The sequence below is a fragment of the Schistocerca cancellata genome, chromosome 2 (assembly GCF_023864275.1).
Source record: "Schistocerca cancellata isolate TAMUIC-IGC-003103 chromosome 2, iqSchCanc2.1, whole genome shotgun sequence".
Taxonomy (NCBI): domain Eukaryota; kingdom Metazoa; phylum Arthropoda; class Insecta; order Orthoptera; family Acrididae; genus Schistocerca; species Schistocerca cancellata.
Window position 1 is genome coordinate 503,952,075 of NC_064627.1, and position 25,780 is coordinate 503,977,854.

General features: G+C 42.6%; 1 protein-coding gene across 1 annotated transcript in view; it reads left to right on the forward strand.

The window, feature by feature from the left end:
* Nucleotides 1–24,741, forward strand: part of LOC126146382 (brachyurin-like) — a 71,388-nt gene extending 46,647 nt beyond the window's left edge. The window contains exons 6-7 of the mRNA XM_049915617.1: nt 4,645–4,787; nt 24,485–24,741. Of these exons, the coding sequence (XP_049771574.1) occupies nt 4,645–4,787; nt 24,485–24,658 (317 nt within the window). The 3' untranslated portion in view covers nt 24,659–24,741. The remainder of the gene's footprint in view (nt 1–4,644; nt 4,788–24,484) is intronic.
* The last annotated feature ends 1,039 nt before the right edge of the window (nt 24,742–25,780 follow it).

Sequence of the window (25,780 nt, forward strand, 5' to 3'; positions counted from 1 at the left end):
GAGGGTAATACGGAACGCCGTACTGGATCCCAACGGCCTCGTATCACTAGCAGTCGAAATGACGGCATCTTATCCGCATGGCTGTAATGGATCGTGCAGCCACGTCTCGATCCCTGAGTCAACAGATGGGGACGTTTGCAAGACAACAACCATCTGTACGAACAGTTCGACGACGTTTGCAGCAGCATGGACTATCATCTCGGAGACCATGGCTGCGGTTACCATTGACGCTGCATCACAGACAGGAGCGCCTGCGATGGTGTACTCAACGGCGAACCTGGGTGCACGAATGACAAAACGTCATTTTCTCGGATGAATCCAGGTCCTGTTTACAGCATCATGGTGGTCGCATCCGTGTTTGGCGACATCGCCGTGAACGCAGATAGGAAGCGTGTATTCGTCATCGCCATACTGGCGTAGCACCCGGCGTGATGGTATGGGGTGCCATTGGTTACACGTCTCGGTCACTTGTTGTTCGCACCGATGGCACTTTGAACAGTGGACGTTACATTTCAGATGTGTTACGACCCGTGGCTCTAGCCTTCATTCGATCTCTGCGAAACCCTACATTTCAGTAGGATAATGCACAACCGCATGTTGCAGGTCCTGTACGGGCCATTCTGGATACAGAAGACGTTCGAATGCTCCCCTGGCCAGCACATTCTCCAGATCTCCCACCAATTGAAAACGTCTGGTCAATGGTGGTTGAGCAACTGGCTCGTCACAATACGCCAATCACTACTCTTGATGAACTGTGGTACCGTATTGAAGCTGCATGGGCAGCTGTACCTGTACATACCATCCAAGATCTGTTTGACTCAATGCCCAGGTGCATCAAGGCCGTTATTACGGTCAGTGGTGGTTGTTCTGGGTTCTGATTTCTCACGATCTATGCACCCAAATTGCGTGAAAATGTAATCACATGTGGGTTCTAGTATAATGTATTTGTCCAATAAATACCCGTTTATCATCTGCATTTCTTCCTGGTGTAGCAATTTTAATGGCCCGTAGTGTACATAGTGTATATGAAAATGGCATCTGTTCTTTCAAACATGTCCGAAAGAACAGATACCATCTTCATATAAACTGAGGAACAGCTGTGTGCCTCGCGTCTATTGGTACACATATTCTAACATTTACAGCCCCGTCTCTTGGTCACATTTTCGTTAGCTTTTTTTCCCCCATGATGTTTCCACTGCTCCTACAGAGATATCATTCTCAGCAGTGGCTCTCTTTCTACAGCGTTTTGAAACTGACTCTAAATAATGAAAAGTGTGAGGTCATTGGTATGAGTGCTAAATGGAATCCGTTAAACTTCGGCTGCACGATAAACCAAACCAAAAGTCGTAAATTCAACCAAATAAGTAGGAATTAAAGTTACGAACAACTTAATTTGGAAAGAACACATAGAAAATATTGTGGCGAAGGCAAACCAAAGACTGCGTTTTATTGACAGAAAGAAAACGTAACAGATTACCAAAGAGACTACCTGCATTACGCTGGTCCGTCCTCTTTTGGAGCACTGCTGGGCGTTCAAGGATCCTTACCAAATAGGATTAACGAAGTACATCAAGATAGTTCATAGAAGAGCAGCACGTTTTGCAGAATGCCGAAATAGAGGAGAGAGTGTCACTGACGTGATACAGGATTTTGGGTGTACTTCATTAAAACAAAGACGTTTTTAGTTGCGCCCGGATCTTCTAACGAAATTTCGATCACCCCCTTCCTGCACCGAATGCGAAAATATTTTGTTGACGCCGACCTACATAGGGAGAAACGATCATCGTCATAAAATAAGGGAAATCGGAGCTCGCAAGGAAAGAGATAGGTGTTCGTTTCTTCCGTGTGCTGTTCGAGACTGGAATAATAGAGAAGGTGGTTCGATGGATCCTCTGCCGGGAACTTAAGTATGATTTGCAGAGTATTAATGTAGATGTAGAACTGTAATTATGGAAATCCTGTACATTGATATTTATATGTCGTGTGATTAAAGATTTTTATTCTTTTGATTTTAAAACCCATGTGTAAAAGGAAACTTCGCGCGAATTTTAGTTGTGGTTAAGGAAAGAAATTCTACAAGTTATCTTGCGGAAATATACCATCACCACTAGGGAAGACGTCAAGCATGAATTGAAGCAGGTGTTCATCAATTATGTTCACGTACTGCACAGTTGTCACGGTGCCGTCGATTACTACGACGAAGCCAAAGTAAATGTCGCGCACAGCATAATACTGAACCCACTGGCCTACACTTGTGGCACAGCGCATGGTTCATGCAGCCAAATTTCTGGATGACAGCGTGTCCAATTACCATCATCTACGTCTACATGTACATAGATAATGAGCAAGCCACCGTAAGGCGCATGGCAGAAGGTAACCTGTACCAGCACTCGTCATTTCCCGTCCTGTTACACTCACAAATCGATCGAGCGAAAAACGACTATACGCATCAGCCCTAATTTCTCGTATCTTATCTTCGTGGTCCTTAAGCGCGATGTATGTTGGCTGGAACAGAATCGTTCGGCAGCCAGCTTCAAATGCCTGTTCTCTAAATTTTTTTAATAGTGTTGCCCGAAAAAAACGCTGCCTTCCCTGCAGTGATTCCCATTTGAGTTCCCGAAGCGTCTCCGTTACACTTACGTTTTGTTCGAACCTACCGGTAACAAATATAGCAGCCCTCCTCCAAACTGTTTCGATGCCTTAATTCAATCCGACCTAGTACGGATCCCAAACACTTGTGCAGCACCCAAGAATAGGTCGCACCAGTGACCTATATGTGGTGCTTCCCTACCATAGTTTTCACACGCTCGTTGCACTCATATCGCTTTGCAGCGTTACGCCCAGATATTTAAACGACTTTGCTGTGTCAAGCTGGACACTAGCAGTACAGTATCCGCATTAAGTTACATTTTTCCACATTTAAGACTAGCAGCTATTCCTCACACTAACTGTAAATTTTGTCTAAGTCGGCTTGTATCTCAATTTCGACACTATACGCACACCACGACCTGGTATAACAAGAAATGTGATTCATCCAACCAGGTGACAATTTTCTGTTGATCCGCCATCCAATATTGATGATTCAGTACCCACTGCAGCCATAATTGACGATGGCATTGGGTCAATACGGGAAATCGTTAGGGTCGTTTGCTGTAGAGCTGTGGATCCTGTCATGAGATACGCCGCAGAACGCCGCCAATCCTGCTACAGGAGCCGGGAAAGCCTCTGACCCCCATGTTCCATAATGAGAGGTAGACGCCTAATTTACTGTAGCTTATTCGTTGTTGAAACCTCCTTCAACCACTTTGCACAGATGTTCACGACAGTAACGCGCTACTAATGGACCGGCTTCATCCTTTCCAAGCTCCAGGCCCAGTCTGCAGTTTGTCAGAATCACTTACGTCAGTGTATTCCCCATTTACAGCCGTATAGTCCGGCCACAACTGTGTGAAAAGGCTCATAGTACTAGAACAAATGAAATATTAGTTCACTTTAATATATAAATGAATACAAGATTTACTTAACTTTGACACACTTCTTGCAGTAGTAGTACTGGATAATTTACCGATGTCATGGGCTAGCAAAGCATTACTTGAGGCAATAATTAACAAAACTGTTCTCTTTGAGTACAATGTTCAACATTGATAAAGGTATATGTCCATCTGAAGCTTCATGAACACTGTCTACTCGGTGTTGTTGATTCCTAAAGCTGAGGTCTCGAACTGTGCCGAGCACGACACTATATTGACCTCAGTGTGAGTGCGCTGCCGTACTGAGAAGGGAAGCGTGGTCTTGAGGAGCGCCTCCCATACGTCGTTGCAGAATGCATCGAACGATAGCTAAAGTTTGTGGTATCGACGCGCATTGCCAACTTTAGTGTGGCAACACGATCTCTAGACGCTACCAGAATAATGATTAAACCGCTAATTTCTGCTCTTCTTATCTGCTTTCCTCATCTAGCCACGCATAGCTGCACCCACCATCAGTAGACAACTTACAACTCAGCCTGAAAGGGGCAAACAGTTTGATGACCACAGGCACCAGTTATACGGTTACCAAATAAGGCACGAGTAGGCTGAAGTGCCGATTAAGTTTTATGCAAATTACAAAACTTTTAGACGAGCCACCTAAAATACGACGAGAAAATTTATGACGAAACTGTACAAGTAGACGTTAACAAACGCTTGCATCTGTTTATCATCCACCGTTCTCGACATGGAGAGCGCTTAATAACTTGAGAAATGGAGTTACGCGGTGCAATACTAACCTGAGAAAGTAGGGATATAATGAGAGAGATTCCTTTCAGTGTAGTGGAATGCAAGATCATCAACATCTAGTGATATGTCAAAAAATTGGCAAAACTTGCAAGGTAGCAGGTATTATCCAAGAAAATGACAAAGCCATCCATGTGACTAATTATTAGAAATATGCAATATAGTTGATTCCCGTAACAGCACCAGGCGGAATTCAGTCTTGTGGTAGGGTTAGTAGTCGTCATAATGATTTGGCTCATCTGTGTAGTTTTAAGACTACGCTATTGAAGTTTCTGGATGTCGTTTTCTCGTATAGTAGTTGCATGACCATCTCTATGCTTCATCAGTTACGTGTCTTTCCAGTATGTACACGGTTCTGTCTTTGTTACAGATGCGTGGACGGTTAGTTCGTACCTGAAGTACATCAATGTGAAGATCTGGACAAACGCTGACTGTCAAAATATCCACGGTAGCGACCTCGTGGACGACAATGCTATATGTGCTATGGGAACAGAGGGTCAGCTACCATGCAATGTAAGTCCTACATCGATAGAATTTTGGCCTTTTCGTGGCGTTCCTAGTTAAGACAGTGACGCAACCAGATTCATCGTTGGCTAAATACTATCACATAAAAGCAAGTTCATAAGTAATATTGCATTGTAGTATAGGAATTATTCTGAGTAGTCGACATCAACATTAATTTTTATTTATACTTTGCCAAACCCATCTTCAGCAAAAGGTTTTGGTAATAAAACGCTGCAGATAGAGTAACAGTTTGGATCAGTGATATGATCGAAACACATACCGGTTGTGACAATTGACGGTTTGACAGACCATTTGCTTCAACTGACATTATAAGCGCACTTTTCTGGAGTGTGTTTCGTCTACGAACTATAATGAAAATAAAAATATGTTAGAAATGGTCAGGTACAACATAAACTATTCTTCCAGTGTTCGTCCTCCAATCTTGAAGTGAGTTAAGGCCTTCGCTGTAGAAGTATATTTTGTAAGTGGGTCGAGAAAAGCCTATCGAAATGTTCATCCATTTGTTATAACTCAGCAAGTCCATCGAAGAAGTATGAGAGCTAACTTCAGTGTATATTACCGAATATTGACTGACCAGCCATCATATTTTTATTAATGGAAATTCTAAAAGATGAGAAGAATTTAATTTTGAATGCATATATTTTTAATTTTAGATTCCTGATTCAATCCAAGTTACGTGCAGATGAATGTTAGTTTCTATTTTAAGGAATAATAATTGCATCAATATGTCGGTCAATAAGAAAGGAACACAAGTTTTCTGTACAGAAAAATACTGACCCATTTTCGTAATACCAGGTCTCCGAAAATATTGCTTCGCAATTTTGAACAGTTTCAGAAATTCACCATGTTAGTTACAGAAATATCCTTTATGTACTGTCGGTAATTTCTCGAGAGCGCATGTTTTAAGTACCAATTTGGAGAAGTAATGAGAAACGAACCTTTCCCGTCAGAATAAATGACTTGTAACGAACACATGTAAATCACAGCAAGCCACCATTTGTACACACATGTGCTGACAGGAAGACTAAGGGCGTTACATTACACAGATGATCCACCATAATGGCGAAAACCTTTAGAGGACCTGAAGAACAGCTTTAAATTTGAAAGCAATGAAACTTAAGAATTGCATCCTTCCATGGATGCAATGAGAACTCCAGCAAAGCTTGAGAGAGAAGAATATTGTCACAGGCAGCATCTTTTAACGCCATCACAGGAGACAGGGCAAATTCCCAGCAGAAAAAAGGCAATCACGTTATCTGTTCACAGCTGATGCGTTTAGTCATCAACGATCACCTACAGATGCAATAAGCAGCACTGAAGTTCAAATAGTTGTAGGTAAAGAGAGCTGGCTGAAGCCGGAAGTAAGTTCAACCGAAACCTTTTCAAACGATCCTTTACAGAAAGGATAGACTAAATACGATTGGTGATGGAGTATTTATTGCTGTCAGAGGAAGTTTCCGTTGTATTGAAATTAAAGTATATAGTTCGTGTGAAATAATGTGGGTAGAGGTTATACCTGACAATCGGACCAAACTGTTAATTGGATCGTTTTACCGACTACTGATAGCCTTGGGAGCAGCAGCCTTGACAAAACTCCACCATTTGGTGAGCAAGATGTATGAGACAGGCGAAATACCCTCAGACTTCAAGAAGAATGTAATAATTCCAATCCCAAAGAAAACAGGTGTTCACAAATGTGAAAATTACCGAACTAACAATTTAATACGCCACGGCTGCAAGATACTAACACGAATTCTTTACAGACGAATGGAAAAACTGGTAGAAGCCGACCACGGGGAAGATCAGTTTGAATTCCGTAGAAATGTTGGAACACGTGAGGCAATACTGACCCTACGACTTACGTTAGAAAACAGATTAAGGAAGGGCCAACCTACGTTTTTAGCATTTGGAGACTTAGGGAAGGATTTTGACAATGTTGACTGGAATACTCTGTTTCAAATTGTGGCAGGGGTAAAATACAGGGAGCGAAAGGCTATTTACAATTTGTACAGAAACCAGATGGCAGTTATAAGAGTCGAGGGCAATGAAATGGAAACATTGGTTGGGAAGGGAGTGAGACAGGGTTGTAGCCTATCCCCGATGTCATTCAATCTGTATATTGAGTAAGCAGTAAAGGAAACAAAAGAAAATTTAGGAGTAGGAATTATAATCCATGAAGAAGAAATCAAAATTTGATGTTCGCCGATGACATTGTAATTCTGTCAGAGACAGCAAAGGTCATGGAAGAGCAGCTGAACGGAATGGACAGTGTCTTGAAAGGAGGACATAAGATGAACACCAATTAAAGCAAAACGAGGATATTGGAATGTAGTCGAATTAAATCGGGTGATGCTGCGGGAATTAGGTTAGGAAATGAGACGTTTAAAGTAATAAATGAGTTTTGCTATTTGGGGAGCAAAATAACTGATGATGATCGAAGTAGAGAGGATATAAAATGTAGACTGGCAGTGGCAAGGAAAGCGTTTCTGAAGAAGAGAAATTTCTTAACATCGAATATAGATTTAAGTGGCAGGAAGTCTTTTCTGAAAGTATTTGTATGGAGTGTAGCCATGTATGGAAGTGAAACGTGGTCAATAAATAGTTTAGACAAGAAGAGAATAGAAGCTTTCGAAATGTGGTGCTACAGAAGAATGCTAAAGATTAGATGGGTAGATTACATACCTAATAAGGAGGTATTGAATAGAATTGGAGAGAAGAGAATTTGTGGCATAACTTGATTGGAAGGGATCGGTTGGTAGAGCATATACTGAGGCATCTGGTGGGTAAAAATCGTAGAGGGACACCAAGAGATGAATACACTAAACAGATTCAGAAGGATGTATGTTGCAGTGGGTACTGGGAGATGAAGAAGCTTGCACAGGATAGAGTAGCATGGAGAGCTGCAGCAAACCAGTCTCTAGACTGAAGACCACAACAACAACAACCTACTCCCCGACACAGAAGATATAGTTGCTGAACAGTTTAAAGGAAACTTGAGTCTCATTTCAAATAAGTACCCCGCTCATACAATTATAGTCTGTGGTCCCTTCAATCTACCCTCGATATGCTGGAAAAATTATACGTTTAAAGCCGGCGGCAGACATAAAACGTCATCCGAAATTGTACTGAATGCTTTCTCAGAAAATTATTTTGAACAATTAGGTCATGAGCCCACTCGAAGCGTAAATAGTTACGAAAGCATACCTGACTTTTTAGCGACAAATAATCCTGGACAAATAGTGATTATTGTGACGAATACCGCGATTAGCGACCACAAGGCAGTTGCTGCTAGGCTGAAAACCGCAACTCCTACATACATAAAAAAGAAACGCAAAGTATATCTATTTAAAAAAGCTGATAAAAGTGCTCTTAACGCCTTTTTAAGAGACCGTCTTCACTCCTTCCGATCTGATCATGTAAGTGTAGAAAATCTGTGGAATGTTTTCAAAGAGATAGTATCGACAGCAAGTGAGAGATATATACCACATAAATTAATTAGTGATGGTACTGATCCCCCATAGTACACAAAACGGGTATGATCGTTGTTGCAGAAACAACAAAAAAAGCATGCCAAATTTAAAAGAACCCCAAATTATCAAGATTGTCAAAGTTATACAGAATTCGAAATGTGGCGCGTACTTCAATGCGAGATGCTTTTAATAATTTCCACAACAAAATTCTGTCTCGAAATCTGGCAGAAAGCCCAAAGAGATTCTGGTCATACGTAAAGCACACCAGTGGCAAGACGGAATCAATACCTTCACTGCGCGATAACAACGGTGAAGTCACTGATGACAGTGCTACTAAGGCAGAGTTATCAAACACGGTTTTCCGAAACTTCTTCACTAAAGAAGACGAAGTAAATATTCCTGAATTCCAATCAAGGACAACTGCCAAGATGAGAAACATAGAAGTACATATCCTAGGTGTAACGAAGCAGCTTAAGTCACTTAATAAAGGCAAGGCCCCCACTCCAGATTGTATACATCAGGTTCCTCTAAGGGCATGCTGATAAAATAGCTCCATATTTATCAATTATATACAACCACACGCTCACAGAAAGATCCGTACCTAAAGACTGGAAATTGCTCAAGTCACACCAATACCCAAAAAGGGAAGTAGGAGTCATCCGCTGAATTAGAGGCCTATATCATTAACGTCAGTTTGCAGTTGGGTTTTGGAACATATACTGTATTTGAACATTATGAAGTACCTCGAAGAAAACGGTTTATTGACACATAGCCAGCAAGGTTTCCGAAAATATCGTCCTTTGGAACACGACTAACTCTTTATGCACATGAAGTAATAAGTGCTGTCGACAGGGGATGTCAAATTGATTCCATATTTTTAGATTTCCAAAAGGCTTTCGACACCGTTCCTTACAATCGTCTTCTAACCAAACTGCGTGCCTATGGAATATCGCCTCAGTTGTGCAACTGGATTCGTGATTTTCTGTCAGAAAGGTTACAGTTCGTAGTAATAGACGGAAGGTCATCGAGTAAAACAGAAATAATATACGGCGTTCCCCAAGGAAGTGTTATAGGCCCTCTATTGTTCCTGATCTTTATTAACGACAAAGGAGACAATCTGAGTAACCGTCTTAGATTTTTTGCAGATGATGCTGTTATTTACCGTCTTATAATGTTATCAGATGATCAAAACGACTTGCAAAATGATAAGATAAGATATCTGTATGGTGCGAAAAGTGGCAATTGACCCTAAATAAGGAAAAGTGAGAAGTTTTTCACATGGGTTCTAAAGGAAATCAGCTAAATTTCGATTACTCGATAAGTCACACAAATCTGAAGACTGTAAATTCAACTAAATACTTAGGGATTACATTTACAAATAATCTAAATTGGAACGATCACGTAGATAATATTGTGGGTAAAGGAAACCAAAGACTGCCATTCATTGGCAGAACACTTAGAAGGTGCAACAGGTCTACTAAAGAGACTGCTTACTCCACGCTTGTCCGCACTATTCTGGAGTATTGCTGTGCGTTGTGGGATCCGCATCAGGTGGGACTGACGGATGACATCGAAAAACTGCAAAGAAGGGTGGATCGTTTTATGCTATAGTGAAGTAGGAGATATAGTGCCACAGACATGATACGTGAATTGGAGTGGCGATCATTAAAAGAAAGGCGTTTTTCGTTGCGACGGGATCTTCTCATGAAATTTCAATCACCAGTTTTCTCCTCCGGTGGCGAAAACATTCTGCTGGCACCCACCTCTATAGGGAGAAATGATCATCACGATAAAATAAGAGAAATCACAGCTCGCAGAGAAAAATTTAAGTGCTCGTTTTTTCCCGCGCTCCTTTCGAGGGTGGAACGGTAGAGAGACAGCTTGAAGTTGGTTCATTGAAGCCTCTGCCAGATACTTTATTGTGAATAGCAGAGTAATCACGTAGATGAAGCAGCGTGCTGTGACGTCTCGTGTATCTGCAGGTCATGCAGGAATTCTGGTTACAGAAGATATTACGGCATGCTGCTTCCTTCTGCGATCAATTAAAGTAGAAATCTGTCAACTGCAATGAGATAACCGTATGTCACCTTCATCCTCTTAAAGGACTACGCGTTTTCGCCTTTACCCCCTCAGAATTGTTCACGATAACTCTTTAGGGGGCGTGCAACGCTTCTATTTCTGGTTGGGTTATAATGTATATTCTCATTAGGCATACAGTGGACTTGGCCTTCCCAGATGAATCGATAATATAAAGTTAATTATCGGAATATTCCAAGAAGTGCGGTAGGACTATTACGGTTTACAGTGTATATAAATGATCTAGTACAGGGCTTCCCAACCTTTTCAGCTGGCGGACCCCTTCTTCAGTCGAAAATCCATGGCGGACCCCTAGTCACTCAAGAGCACAGTAACTTTAAATTTCAGAGCGAAACCCATGGGAACTGAAAGCTTCTTAATGCAAGTCCCATGTTCCCAATGCCCCCACTGCCCCCAACCCCTCCCCCCCCCCCCACCCCGCCCGAAGTATCAATAGTCTTTGGTTTTGAGATGAATGATAACAACTTGAAATTAACGATCCAATTTGAATTCCTACTGTATCCAGACACTTACTAGTGGATTTACTCTCTTTGTTCAACACACTATAGTCTGATTAAAATTACTTGCTAATTGAAATTTCACACGATGGAGCTGTCTTCCTCCAAGAGCAATCAACGTCACGTCCAAACTGTTCGCTGTTGATAAGTTACCGCTTATGGTCTGTTCACTTCCACTATTTGGCTACTGTTGTGTAAGGAGCATGCATATTTCGTAACAATCGTGTGTGTGTGTGTGTTTTGAAACGTCCCCTTAGAACAATTTATACATGACTGTGCTTAAACTGACACACAATGTTTTTAGCGAAACGCAATCTGACTATCAAAGATCCCTGCAAAAGAACGGCCCTGAGTAACATTAAACTATACCTTTCAGAAATCACTTACCTCACAAAAATCTTCATTACTCGAACTACTGCAATACAGCGAGCGCCACTACTGCCAGCTAAATAAAAGATTCAAACTACGGAAGGCACTAACTACTGATAGGGATAGTTAGCAAATGAAAGATTTTAATAGAGAACAAACAATGCATTTACCTTAATAGTCATAATATATATATATAGCAGTTCATGACAAATTACAAAACTCCGCCATCTCTCTCCCCACATCCACCACTGCTGGCGGCTCACCTCCAACTGCGCAACGCTACGCGCTGTTCACATCCAGCTGCCGCTGCCCAACACTACAATGGCAGACAACAATGCAAACTAGCCACAGACTGCACACAGCACAGCCAGTGATTTTCATACAGAGCGCTACGTGGCATTACCAATACAAAAATCTAAACAGCCTACTTACAGTGTGTGTGTGGTTTTTCGTGAAATCCGAAGTAAAATGTTCAAATGTATGTAAAGTCTTCCTTTTAGTCGTCCTCCCTCCTCATTCATTTCAACCGGAAACTTCCCTTGTTGTGAAGGCAATGGAGAAACTGCAGCCTTCTTCAATGATCCTGACTTCAACCACCGATCCATGTTAGAAGTAAAATCGACTTATGAAATACGTAGTGCACTGACAAAGCAAGTTTAACATTTAATTATGTCTGGGGCCCATACGCGCCAGAGAGCGCTGTGATTGGTTGAGAAAGCTCGCTCCGGCGCACAAACGCCCCCCGTATTGTTGCGAAGCAATCGATCAGAGAAGCTGCATTCTCCGGCACTAAACTGTGTATACGTTCTCACTTAGGAACCGCAAAGGCTGCTTGGGGATACGACCTGTTCACAAGAAAAAAAAAAATAGTGATGAATTTGATTTTTACATTTTTATTCAATAATTTTACTCATTATTTTACACGATTTGGTGAAAGGTGGCCGCGGACCCCGTAGGAAGAGCCGGCTGACCCCTAAGGGGTCCGCGAACCACACGTTGGGAAGCCCTGATCTAGTAGAAAGCGCCGGAAGCTGTTTACCACTGAACGCATACGAAGCGGTTGTCCATAAGAAAGTAGCAACGCCAGAAGACAGCACCGGTTTTCAGGATGACCTGCAGAGGATTGATGAATGGTGCAGGCAGTCATACACGTTGACTGCCTAGCTAAGGAGGAGGAGCTTAAGTGGAATGAGCGCGTAAAACAAATAATAAGAAAAGCAGGTCCCACGCTGAGATTCATACGAAGAATCTTAACGAAATTCATCTCATCCACAAAAGAAGCGGCTTATAAGGTTCTTGTTCGACTGTTTATCTGTATGGGATCCTTACCAGGTAGGATGATAGGAGAGCTAAAGACGATCGAACGAAGAACGGCATGTCTCGCCACGGGATCGTTTAGTCAACGCGAGAGCCTTGCAGGGAAGCTCAACAAACTCCGGTGGCAGACAAGAGAAGCATTGTGCATCACGGAGAAGTTTGTTATTGAAACTTCAAGGAAACACTTTCCGGGAAGAGTCGGACAATATATTAATTCCTGCCACACATATCTCGCGAAATGACCACGGCTAGAAAATTCGAGAAATCAGAGCTAATACAGGAGGCTTACCGATAATCACTCCTTCAACGCGCCATTGGCGAGTGGAACAGGGTAGTAGCCCCCGCCACGCACCGTCAGATGTCTTGAGGAATATGATGTAGATTTAGTGGATGTCGGTATTTTCAATTATATTAGTAAAGCGTTCAACATGTAGTGCTTGTCTAATATCGGCATTCCCTTTACCGTCCAACAACGAATATCTCGCTACAAAGCAGAGGCACTTCTCCGATGATTCGATTAATCGTAATTGATCAGATATTAGGGTAGAACATTCGCTGCCATACTTTTCAGAATTTAATTAATTATTCTTTCCAAACGGCACTCTTAAATGTAAGTTGCGTGGTTCCACAGAAATTTCTGGAACTGGCCAATTTTAGCTCTACGTCATCCAAGTTCTGAAATTTAGAATTGCACCCTAAATATTTAAATTCTCTTACTTGTTCAATGATTTGTCCATCTATAACAGTTTTAGCCCTTATGGGTAACAACCCTTGAAATGCCCCACTTTTGTTTTATCTACCAGTACTCTCATTCCGTATTTAGTGGCAGTTTGACTGAACTTTCATCCTGCAATTTGTGGTTCTTCTGTTATAATCTGATCATCAGTAAACAGCATCATGTCTCATTTAATATGATAAACCATTTATGAATGATATCGTCTTGAAACATCGAACAGTTGACGCCTTGATTAATGTCAACAGAGTCTGTCCTATCTCTTACAGTGCAGATCCTTATTTTATTATTTTATGAAATATGACTGAATTGCCTTAATCAGGGATGCTGGAATTCCCATTTCCTTAAGTGAGTCCTACAGCGTTCTCCGATTTTCCTTCTCAGACGCCTCTTTATAATCGTAAAAGCATCATATGTTCGTGATCTAAATTTTCTTCTTTTCTCACTTACATGTGCAAAGTGAAAAGACAAACAGAACATGATCTACCTCTTCCAAGACCATGTTATATATCTAACATACTTGTTTCTACTATTGGTATTAATTTCTTGTTAATAATTTTAGCAGTGTGTAACAAGGATTTACCAGACTCATTCCTAGGTAATTTGCACATTGTTATTTATCACGTTTCTTGTAAATTCAGCTTCATTTTATTCATGTGGCACACGTCCACTCTGCCAGCAAGCATTCACAAAAGTTAAAAGTCTATGCTTTACTGGATTAGCTATACAGTTAATCATGTCCATGTTTATATTATCAGTGTTTCTCTGTTTCTTGGATTACATTCCCCAGTTGTTATCAGACCTATAGATTCACTAATATTGCTGTTTATTTCTGGTACTTCGTTATCAGTTCATAAAAATTTGAATTACTTTAACCATTTCTTTTCGTATATTATATTTAATTGTAAAGCACCTCGTGCTTGCTCATTCAAGTCCTTAATAACTTTGTATGCTTTGTTTTATCTTATATGAATATCACGCTCTATTTCACATAGCATATCGATCCGAACTTTACCGTTTAATTTTTCGTATTTCTTTATTTCCTAAAGCAGATTTATTTTTATAATTCTCTCTGTAATTCATGTTATTAGATGATGAAAGGTTGTTAGATGAGTCTCCTTCTTGTCTGTTATTAGCTCGCTAATATGGTCGTTCCAAATCGTTAATTCCCTATTACAATATATCTTTTTTTATTATTCCTAATGCTTCAGCAGGTGTGTGTGATATAATTTCTTTAATAGTACCGGTATTACATTCTCCATTTTATTGTTACTTACCGGTTTCATTTCACATTTCTCATTTTGTTTCTTTCGGTATAACAATTTGATACTATATTCCTGGAGTAGAAGCACTTTATAGATTCTTACGTCCTACTGGGTGTTTATGCATAGTTTCTGTCGTCTTTTTCTTTTTTTAAGAAAAAAAATGTGTCACTTCTTACTAAATAGTGATCTGATAATCCATCCAAGCTTCTGTAGGCTCTTGTGTCTTCTATTCTTAGCCGCACCTTTTATCTGCAAATTCATTATGAAAGGTGTGCTTCGAGATGCCTATGTAAATTTACAGATGTTTAAAGAAGGTGTTTGTTACTCTTCACGAATTACGTATAGCAAATTATGTTACCTTCTTACCATTGTTACTCAGTATATTTTCACCCCTGTACCTGCTATATGCTTAACAGGTTTCTTACCCACTTGGTCTTTTAAGATCTGTTCTCCCGTTCTGCAATAAAATTCAAAACACATTGTATCAATCACGGCTTTCTCCCGTGCATATACGTATGTCAGTACCCCCTCCCCCTTCAGACAAAGCAAATTTCAGAATTTATTTTACCAGTACATGCAGGGACACGAGGTGAAGACGGTACAGTAAATTATGACGACTTCAAGACATCTTGCTCTGTAGATTCAACTAAAAGTTGCGTGAATTCTGACAGTTTTGTACAGAGTATGGTGTAGATGTAACAGTTTCGCTTTATTTGTAGTGTTCACATGATCAGAAACGACTTAGTATGGAAAACTAATCAGCTGCACCTGCTTTCGCTAGTGAGTACAGCGTATGTACACTATGTGATCAAAAGTATCCGGACATCTCCAAAAACATACGTTTTTCATATTAGGTGCATTGTGCTGCTACCTGCTGTCAGGTACTCTATATCAGCGACCTCAGTAGTCATTAGACAACGTGAGAGAACAGGATGGGGCCCTCCGTGCAACTCATGGACTTCGAACGTGGTCGGGCGATTGGGTGTCAGTTGTGTCATACGTCTGTGCGCGAGATTTCCACACTCCTAAACGTCCCTAGGTCCACTGTTTCCGATGTGATAGTGAAGTAGAAACGTGAAGGGACACGTACAGTATAAAAGCGAACAGGCCGACATCGTCTGTTGACTGACAGGGACCGCCGACAGCTGAAGAGGGTCGTAATGTGTAATAGACGGACATTTACCCAGACCATCAGACAGGAAATCCAAACTGCATCAGGATCCACTGCAAGTACTATGACAGTTAGGCGGGAGATGAGAAAACTTGGATTTCATGGTCGAGCAGCTGCTCATAAGCCACACATCACGGCGGTAAATGCCAAATGACGCCTCGCTTGGTGTAAGGAGCGTAGACCTTGGGCAACTGAACAGTGGAAAAACGTTGTGTGGAGTGTCGAATCACGGTACAGGGTGTGGCGATCGGATGGTAGGGTGTGGGTATGGCGAATGCTCTGTGAACGTCATCTACCAGCGTGTGTAATGCCAACAGTAAGATTCGGGGGCGGTGGTGTTATGGTGTGGTCGTGTTTTTCATGGAGGCGGCTCGCATCCCTTGTTGTTTTGCGTGGCACTATCATAGCACAGGTCTAAATTGATGTTTTAACCACCTTCTTGCTTCCCACTGTTGAAGAGCAATTCGGGGATGGCGATTGCATCTTTCAAAACCATCGATCACCTGTTCTTAATGCACGGTCTGCGGTGGAGTGGTTACACGACAATACCATCCCTGTAATGGGCTGGCCTGCACAGAGTCCTGACCTGAATCGTATAGAATAGCTTTGGAATGATTTGGAACCCCGATGTAGTGCCAGGCCTCATCGAGCGACATCGATACCTCTCCTCAGTGCAGCACTCCGTGAAGAATGGGCTGCCATTCCCCAAGACACCTTCGAGCACCTTATTGAACGTATGCCTGCGAGAGTGGAAGCTGTCATCAAGGCTAAGGGTGGGCCAGCACTATATTGAATTCCAGATTATCGATGGAGGACACCACAAACTTGTTAGTCATTTTCACCCAGGTGTCCGGATACTTTTAAATCACGTAATGTACGATGAGAGCGCTGCGGCCGGCATCGCGCAGCAGGTTCCGTCAGTCCCGCACACTCTGGCTTGTTGTTTGGAGAGATGGGTGCCTGGCATATCGATCAGTAGTGCATCGTTAACTATCGTACTGAGTATGCGTTTTCCTCTTTTTTGTTATTGTGTGTAGCTTCGGTTGATTCTGGTCCACAGCCTTTTGGGCGGAGATGGTCTTTTCGTTGTATACTGTATTTCTTAAATTGGGTGAGAGTGAATCATCCTGATTAAATGGGTTACTTTTCCAGTACCGAAAGCATACAAACGATTCGAAATTACGTCCACATACGGGTGCGTGGAAATGTACTTTAGCACTTGCCTGTTTTTCTCAGCGACTGTTGAGGTTTAGTGAGCATGTGATTCTCGACAGACAGAGATATAGCGTATCAGAGACTGGAGCCCTTAGCTAGCTGGAAGAAACTTGTACAAACACTTATGCTTCCTATTATTGAACTTATCCCGAAACGTCTTTCTGAGGAAAACTCACGGTGCCTGGCACTGAATTCGAATACCAGTGGTTCGTTATATCTGTGATGTTCGACTCCTCGATCGCATTTCACCATCGTGTGCACAGCTATCTTGACTGCGAGCACAAAAACACAGAGATTTCCGTACCTTATGTCTTCTCTATCGTCTTATCAATGAACAGTGTCCTTCATATTTCTCACAGACTTCAATCCTCCCAAAAATACGGCAGAAATTCCAATTCCCAAAAGACCAAAATCGTTTTTGTCGCTCCATCCTTTAGCCGCCTCGCCAAAGATCTTCTCAGAGGCACGAACTCCTCTCTGCAGCAGCCCCCGCATTACATTAGAGAACTAAATAACATCTCCAGCTTCAGAAGACCGGCAGAGACACATCTACTGCAGCAACAACAAGGAATACGCTTGCCCCTGAATGCATTCGTTATTCTTGTATATCCCTCTTTCCAACCTGATCTTCCTCATTTCCCACTATTCTTAGCAGATGCAGTCTCTATTTCCTTTCCCCAGAATTCGCTATATAAGAAAACGTGTATTCTGCACACCTATAAATTCCTCTTATATCTGCCACCGCCCTGCACAATGCAAATCCGTATTCACAACCTTGGTGCGCAGAGCATGAGACATACGCGACAAGGATAGTCTGCCTCCGAACTGCTGCACTTGAGAGAAAAATCTTTCGCGGGAACGGCTATCCTAAGACGCAGATAAGACGCGCTTTCCAGCCGAGCAAGAAGACACTAAGCGCTTGGCGGTCCTTCCGTACGCAGGGCCGCCCACGCCAAAGATTTACAGCAAATTATAAAAGAGCAATATTGAAACTCTCTTCCCTCATCGGGCAAAATCGCGAATATGCTGGGGGTGAACGATAATAAAGATACCTGGAGTCTACAGCATCAGCTGCGAGTGTGGCAAACAGTATATCGACCAGACGCAGCGAAGTATATCGCAGCACTGCTCAGAATACGAAAGGAGCGATCGCCTACGCCAAAAGGAGAAATCTGCATTGGCGGAACACAGTCTCAACGAAAACCGTACGTTTCATTTCGAACAAACAAAGCTGCTGTGCAGGGCGAACGGTTTATGGGATTTGATATTTAAAGAGGCTGTGGAGATACGGGTCCATGATAACCTTGTCAACTGAGATAGCGGTTTCCAGCTTAGCACCGCATAAGATGCAGCCATAACAAAAATTTGACAATAATGCTCCGATGCGAAACCGGCGAAGGCAGCGGTTTGAAGGAACAGCGCCCACCAGTACGCGACGCCTCCACCCGTAGGGATTGGCGCTGCCGTCGCAGTCGAGGCAGAGGGCCCTGCAGTCCAGCGACTATAAAGAACCGGACATGAACCCAACACTTCACCTGAAGATGACAAATAGAAAGCTTGTTGAAACGTGTCCGCAGAACGAGGCCTTGACTCGGGTAATAACCCGAGAAGACTTCAACGACTATCTTTAGTGTTGAAACTTCCTGTCAGATTAAAACTGTGTGCCGGACCGAGACTCGCACTCGGGACCTTTGCCTTTCGTGGGCAAGTGCTCTACCAACTGAGCTACGCAACCACGACCCACGTTCCGTCCTCGCAGTTTTACTTCTGCCAGTATCTTGCCTCCTACCTTCCAAACTGCAAGGTTCGCAGAAGAGCTTATGTAAAGTTTGGAAGGTAGGAGGCGAGGTACTGGCAGAAGTAAAGCTGTGAGGACGGGGCCTGAGTCGTGCTTGGGTAGCTCAGTTGGTAAAAAAAAAAGTTGGTAGGGCACTTGCCCGCGAAAGGCAAACGTCCTGAGTTCGAGTCTCGGTCCGGCACACAGTTTTAATCCGCCAGGAAGTGGTTATCACTGTTAGCATTCAACCGCGATTCTTATACATACGTGTTTTTATGGAACAATCAGTACGCCGGGAAAGCTTTAAACATCACTTATACATATACTTTAACAACGCGTTTCAAGAGACAATGTTCTCATCATCAGGTTGTAAAGTCTATGTCAACGTCATCAATATGTGTTCTTTGAGCCATTTTCAACACACAGTGACCACTAGCACGTCTGAAAACGTCTGCAAACTCACTCGCTGCACCGTACTCTGACATGCATCAACACACCTGTGTGTATATGGACTGCTGCCAACGCCACCGTGCGACGACCGCATGTCAAATGCACTGCATGGTCACACCCCGAGGTGATTTAAACCCGCCAACCGCCCACCAGAGCATTGTTTCACCATGTATCAGCATTACCGTTTATGTGCAAAGAGTGTAGAATCATATTGGTGTAACGAGGTGATCAGAACTTATGGAATCTTTTGGCACACAAGCGAATGGGACACAGTCTGTGGTGGATTTTATCGTCAAACTAGCTATTCGTTAAGGGGCAGCTGCAGATAGTGCGCTAACACGTTTAACAGACACAGTAAAAGCAAACATCCAGAGGCTGAATCTGTTTAGTCGTTCCAGGTGGTATGAACTGCAGTGTCACGCGCTGTTCAGGAGGGATAGTTTACTCTAAAGGAGTATGATTTTTATACGCAGACCAGGAATCAAGTAAGAGCAAGTTAACTTTCACCAGCTATTGGCTAAAAGCCGTGCTTATAGCGTAGTTGTAGTTCTGTTAGCCCGATTATCCACTCTTGCTTGCTGTGATAAATATTTCCTACTGCCCTTCCAGGGTCGCGCACACGATGGCGAGCACCTCCAACTTCTTGCAGAACAATAAATAACTTTCCAGCCAACTTGCCATCCAGATTAACGATCGGCATAATTGTATACGAATGCGTTAAGGCACTGACGTTAGTTGATCTTAATACAACTCTCTTGGTACCACTAACGTCCAGGTTTCCTTTCAAATGTATTTCCTCTTCAAATGCAGATTGGTCGGAGTTCAAACAAATTTCTTACTGAATGATGAGATAAGCTTTTTGTCTCATCTACATATTTTCGAGCCGATTCTTCAGTTTGCTGTGCGTCGTCAAGTTAACGCTTTGTTTGAAATGTCATTGCCTTACTTCTCCCAAGTTTGCAGAACAGTATAAAGTTGTGCCACTGCTCCCCTTGAAATCACTGAAATCTATGTCGTACACAGTCTGACATGCAAAACGTAGTAGGTTACTATAATGCGCATCCTGTACGCTGTATCCAGCATCCTTGAAACGCACAAGCTCTTGTTTTTGTAACAAGTGCGTCTTGTCCTTCCTTGAATGTCAGTAATTTTTCTTGTGCACTACATTGTCTTACTCTAAATCCATTCAATTATTTTTTCTTTTTTACAATACTGTACTATACTTCTTTCATGTACAGAAGTATGATTAGTACCTGCTCCTTGGGCAAAGATTTTCCTTTATTATGTTTCACTGGAGACGGAACTTGTGATTCCTTGTCCTACAAGGAGGATGATCTACATGACTAGACACCTGTATCAGTATCACTTTCATTTGTTAAGCACGTATGGTCTTCATTGTAATCCTCATGTACACTGTCCGCACAATCCAATATGTACGACACATTTCTCCGGCTCGTCTTGCAAAAAAGCTAATATGTGGGACATCTGCGACTTCCTTCTAACTCTGCGAAATTCTTTGAGTTTCCCCTACGGAATACGTGTAGTACACGTCACAAAATGGATCACAAAATGGACATCGTCGACATTCAAGAAACGTTCAAACCAATTCATTAACTCGTTTCATGACGAAATGTCAACTTCGGCAACCGTTGTTGCCGATACACTGAAGAACAAAAGAAACTGGTACACCTGCTTAATATCGTGTAGAGCCCCCGCGAGCACGAAGAAGTGCTGCAACAAGACGTAACATGGGCTCGACTAATGTCTGAAGTAGCGCTGGAGGGAATTGACACCATGAGTCCTGCGGCGCTATCCACAAATCCGTAAGAGTATTCGGGGTGGAGGTCGCTTCTGAACACCACGTTGCAAGGCATCCCAGATGTGCTCAATATGTTCATGTCTGAGGAGTTTTGCGGCCAGCGGAAGTGTTTAAACTCAGAAGAGTGTTCCTGGAGGCCCTCGGTAATAATTCTGCTAGTGTGGGGTGTCGCATTGTCCTGCTGGAATTGCCCAAGTCCGTCGGAATGCACAATGGACATGAATGTATGCAGGTGATCAACAGGATACTTACGTACGTCTCACCTGTCAGAACGCATAAGGGGTCTCATATCACTCCAACTGCACACGCCTCACACCATTACAGAGCCTCCACCAGCTTGAACAGTCCCCTCCTGACATGCAGGAGCCATGGATTCATGAGGTTGTCACCATACCCGTACACATCCATCCGCTCTATAAAATTTGAAACGAGACTCGTCTAACCAGGTAACAAGTTTCCAGTCATCAACAGTCCAATGTCGGTGCTGACTTGCGCAGGCGGGGCGTAAAGCTTTGTGTCGTGCGGTCATCAAGGTTGCACGAGTGGGTCTTCGGTTCTAAAAGCCCGCGTCGACGATGTTTCGTTGAATGGTTCGCACGCTGACACTTGTTGATGGCCAGCATCGAAATCTGCATCAGTTTGCGGAAGGGTTGAACTTCTGTCACGTTGAGTGATTCTCTTCAGCCGTGATTGGTCCGGTTCTTGCAGGATCTTTTTCCGGCCGCATCATGTCCGAGATTTGATGTTTCACAGTATTCATGATATTCACGGTGAAATGGACATACGGGAAAATCCTCTCTTCATCGTTATCTCGGAGATGCTGTGTCCCATCGCTCGTGCGCCGACTTCAACACCATGTTCAAACTCACTAACATCTTGATAACCTGCCATTGCAGCGGCAGTAACCTATCTGACAACTGCGACAGACACTTTTTGTCTTACATAGGCGTTGCCGACCGCAGTGCCGTATTCTAACCGGTTTAAGTGTCTCTGTATTTGAATATGCAAGCCTATTTGCACTGTCAAAGGCCTTAGAATATATAGTCCATGACCAGCTCAAGAACTACCTAACTACTAACAACCTACTAGACGAATATTAATCAGGTTTGCCGGCCGCGGTGGCCGAGCGGTTCTAGGCGGTCAGTCCGGAACCGCGCGACTGCTACGGTCTCAGGTTCGAATCCTGCCTCGGGCATGGATGTGTCTGATGTCCTTAGGTTAGTTAGGTTTAAGTAGTTCTAAGTTCTAAGGGACTGATGACCTCAGATGTTAAGTCCCATAGTGATCAGAGCCATTTGAACCATTTGAACCAATCAGGTTTCCGTAAACATCGAAGCACAACATCCGCACTGACAAAGGTGACAGATGACCCGAAACTTGCCATGGACAGACAAGAAGCGCCTATCATTTGCTTCTTAGATTTCAGCAAAGCATTTGATACTGTCGACTTCGACATCTTACTAGCCAAACTTAGCGGTCTGAATTTCTCACCAAGTGCAGTGCAATGGTTTCGCTCATACATGACGTCTCGTCAGCAACGCGTCCTGTCCGGGAATATAAAATCACAATGGCGGCAGGTAGTGTCAGGCGTTCCCCAAGGCTCAGTATTAGGTTCTATACTCTTCTCTCTGTCTGTCAATGATGTGTCATCGGTTCTGACCTATTGCAAATATCATATGTATGCTGAAGACCTTCAGTTGTATCTAAGTGCGAAGCCAAGCAATCTTAAGAAAGCTATTGAAAATTTCAATACTGACCTCGATGCACTATCAAAATGGGCACAGGACATAGGACTGAAACTAAACCCATCTAAAACCCAAGCGGTAATTGCTGGTCACTCTAAGCTCATTAGCCCAAAACATCGGGAATCCGTACCATCTCTTATCCTAAATGGAACAAATATTAACTCCTCTCACTCAGCAAAGAGTTTGGGAGTAATAATAGATGAAAATCTAAATTGGACAGAGCACGTAACTGAAGCGTGCAAAAAAGTATCAGCATCCCTTCATGTCCTACAAAAATATAAAAAACTATTCCCTTTCGATTTGAAAAAGAAATTAGTACTAACGCTTATACTCCCAATCATTGACTACAGCGATATTATCCTACAAGGCCTCTCTCAGGAAAATTCGCGACGTCTGGAACTGGTTATGAATGCCTGCGACCGATATATCTGTGACGTTTGACTTTTTGATCACATTTCACCAGCATATGCAAAATTGTCCTGGCTGCGTGCAGACAAACGCAAAGATTTCCATACACTCTGTCTCATCTACTGCCTTATAAATGTACACTGTCCCTTATATCTCTCCTCGTCCTTAACGCTTATGTCGGAACCACATGACAGAAACACACATTCCCATCATAATAAAATCCTCTCTGTTCCACTGCATCGGTCAGTCACCTTCTCCAAGTCCTTTACAGTAGCGGGAACCCGACTCTGGAATAACCTCCCTCGTTATGTTAGAGAACTTAAAAACATGCCCTGCTTCAAAAAACAGTTAATGACGTATCTACTTAAGCAACAGTAATGCCTTCATCTGTACATGAATGCGCCGGCCGGAGTGGCCGTGCGGTTCTAGGCGCTACAGTCTGGAACCGAGCGTCCGCTACGGTCGCAGGTTCGAATCCTGCTTCGGGCATGGATGTGTGTGATGTCCCTAGATTAGTTAGGTTTAATTAGTTCTAAGTTCTAGGCGACTGATGACCTCAGAAGTTAAGTCGCATAGTGCTCAGAGCCATTTCAACCATTTGAACCATTTGTACATGAATGCACTTCACCTCATTACTTCCCTCTTTCCCCCTCCTTAAATCTCGCTTCCCCAAAACTCGCCATACTAGTAAACATCTACTTTACAATTAATGTACATCTGCACAAATCTTCATTACTATTGCCAATTTTTCTCATGTTTATCATTATTATTTGATTTTTTTTACTGTTATTATTATTGCTTTTATCATTATTAGTATGGATAGCACCTGTTGTAAAAATACTGCCACCATTTACTTTATTAGGTCTTAGTCATTACTCTTTATTCATATTGTCACTAGAGTAATCTAATTTTCTTATTTAAACAATTGTCATGATTTTAGCTCTGATGTGTGAAATGCTGCATGTGTGGAACATTGGTCCGATGTAAGAGAGGGCCTGATGGCCCTAATCTGACCAGGTTAAATAAATAAATGCACCAGTTTCTTTGCCGGTTCAATATGGACTGCAATTTTTCCTTTGTTTATAGTTGCCATTGCAGCGTCAACACTACTAACTGTGTAGCACTGTTGTGAGCAGTTAAATTACGCTTCGCAGTCTCATGCTGCGCTCGCTTTTCGATACCTTCAGTCCTGACCCCTGTTGCCCTATCAGCTAGACAAGATATGGTAGACAAGATGTGGGGCATCGACTACCACAAACATCGTTGGCCCTTTGCGACCTCGCACTCCACGGGTTTCATGTCAGTGATGACTCTGCTGCAGCGCCGCCAGCTGAGCGACGTGTTGGTTGCAGGGCGACAGCGGCGGCCCGCTCAGCGTGCAGGAGTCGGACGGCCAGCGCACAGTGGTCGGAATCGTGTCGTGGGGCACGGCCAACGACTGCGAGTCCGGCGAGCCGGACGTCTTCATGCGCGTCACCGCCTTCCTCGACTGGATTGGAGAAAACGCCGGCATCACCATCTCGTGAGCTGCTTCAGCCGACATCAGCTACAACGTTCGGCTGTCGCCTTGCATCTATGTCTGTCCATGTGGCAGAGTCACTAGCAAGAGGAAACTGTACTATCATGTGAATACTGTTGTCAATTTCAGTAATTTACATGCACCAAAATAAAAAAAATTAATATAAAACGAAGGAAAAAATCAAAATAGAGGAATCCTGAGTCAAGAAATGAAAATGTAGCTCTCATAGGTTGGCTGGTCCTAGTAAAATAATTTCAGAGTGTGTAAGTTATAGGTCAAGATGTGAAATAATTCAAAAGAAAGGAATAGCTGTCATGTATAGTTAGCTTCCTCCACGATCAGTGGCCTCCTTCCTCTTGGCGTGTCAGAGTTGAGTGCTAAGTGCATCTGTTGTCTGTAGATGACTGTGACACATCTATTGTGATGTCTCAATAGGTTAGTCATAACTCACATGCTCCAAAATAATGAAAATTGAGATGCTGACGTATTCTCATATAGCTTTATACAGAGAACATAATTCACGAAACAATTATTCACATTTGGCACAAGATCCTTGAGAAAACCGGTGTTAAACTTCATGGTTAGTTTCAAAAGTCCCATGATCCGAGGGATCTTGTGAGTTTTCTCCCGTACCTCATCTTGACCAATCAGCGATTAGCTCACTCGGCGCCATTTTCTTGTGTAGTAGTAAATATTGATGCCAGTGGAGTGCGTTTTCTGTTCTGTTCAGTTATGTTTGGGAATATAATTGAATAGAGTGGTTGGAATAAAACTGATTTGAGACACAAGTCATGGAAGAAAACGTTTCACTCGTTGGAGAAAGAGGAAGGCGAAGAAAACGTTCACAGCATCCAGAAATGTGGAAGCCAAACGCATGAGATTAGAATATCCTGTTTTCTTCATTGTTTTCAAATGAAACTGATTCTTGTTATTGGCTTGATTTGTTCCCCTATGTAAGTATGTATAGGATTCTTTCTGTGGAACTTAACAGTGATGAATCGCAAATTCAATATTTTAAGTCCATTTTTGAAAAATAAACAGAACCTCACAGTGTAGTTTGTTCTATCATTATAGGTATAAACCTTCAATGCTGCCCCAGTATCCGACATGTCAACACCGTTGAGGAGCA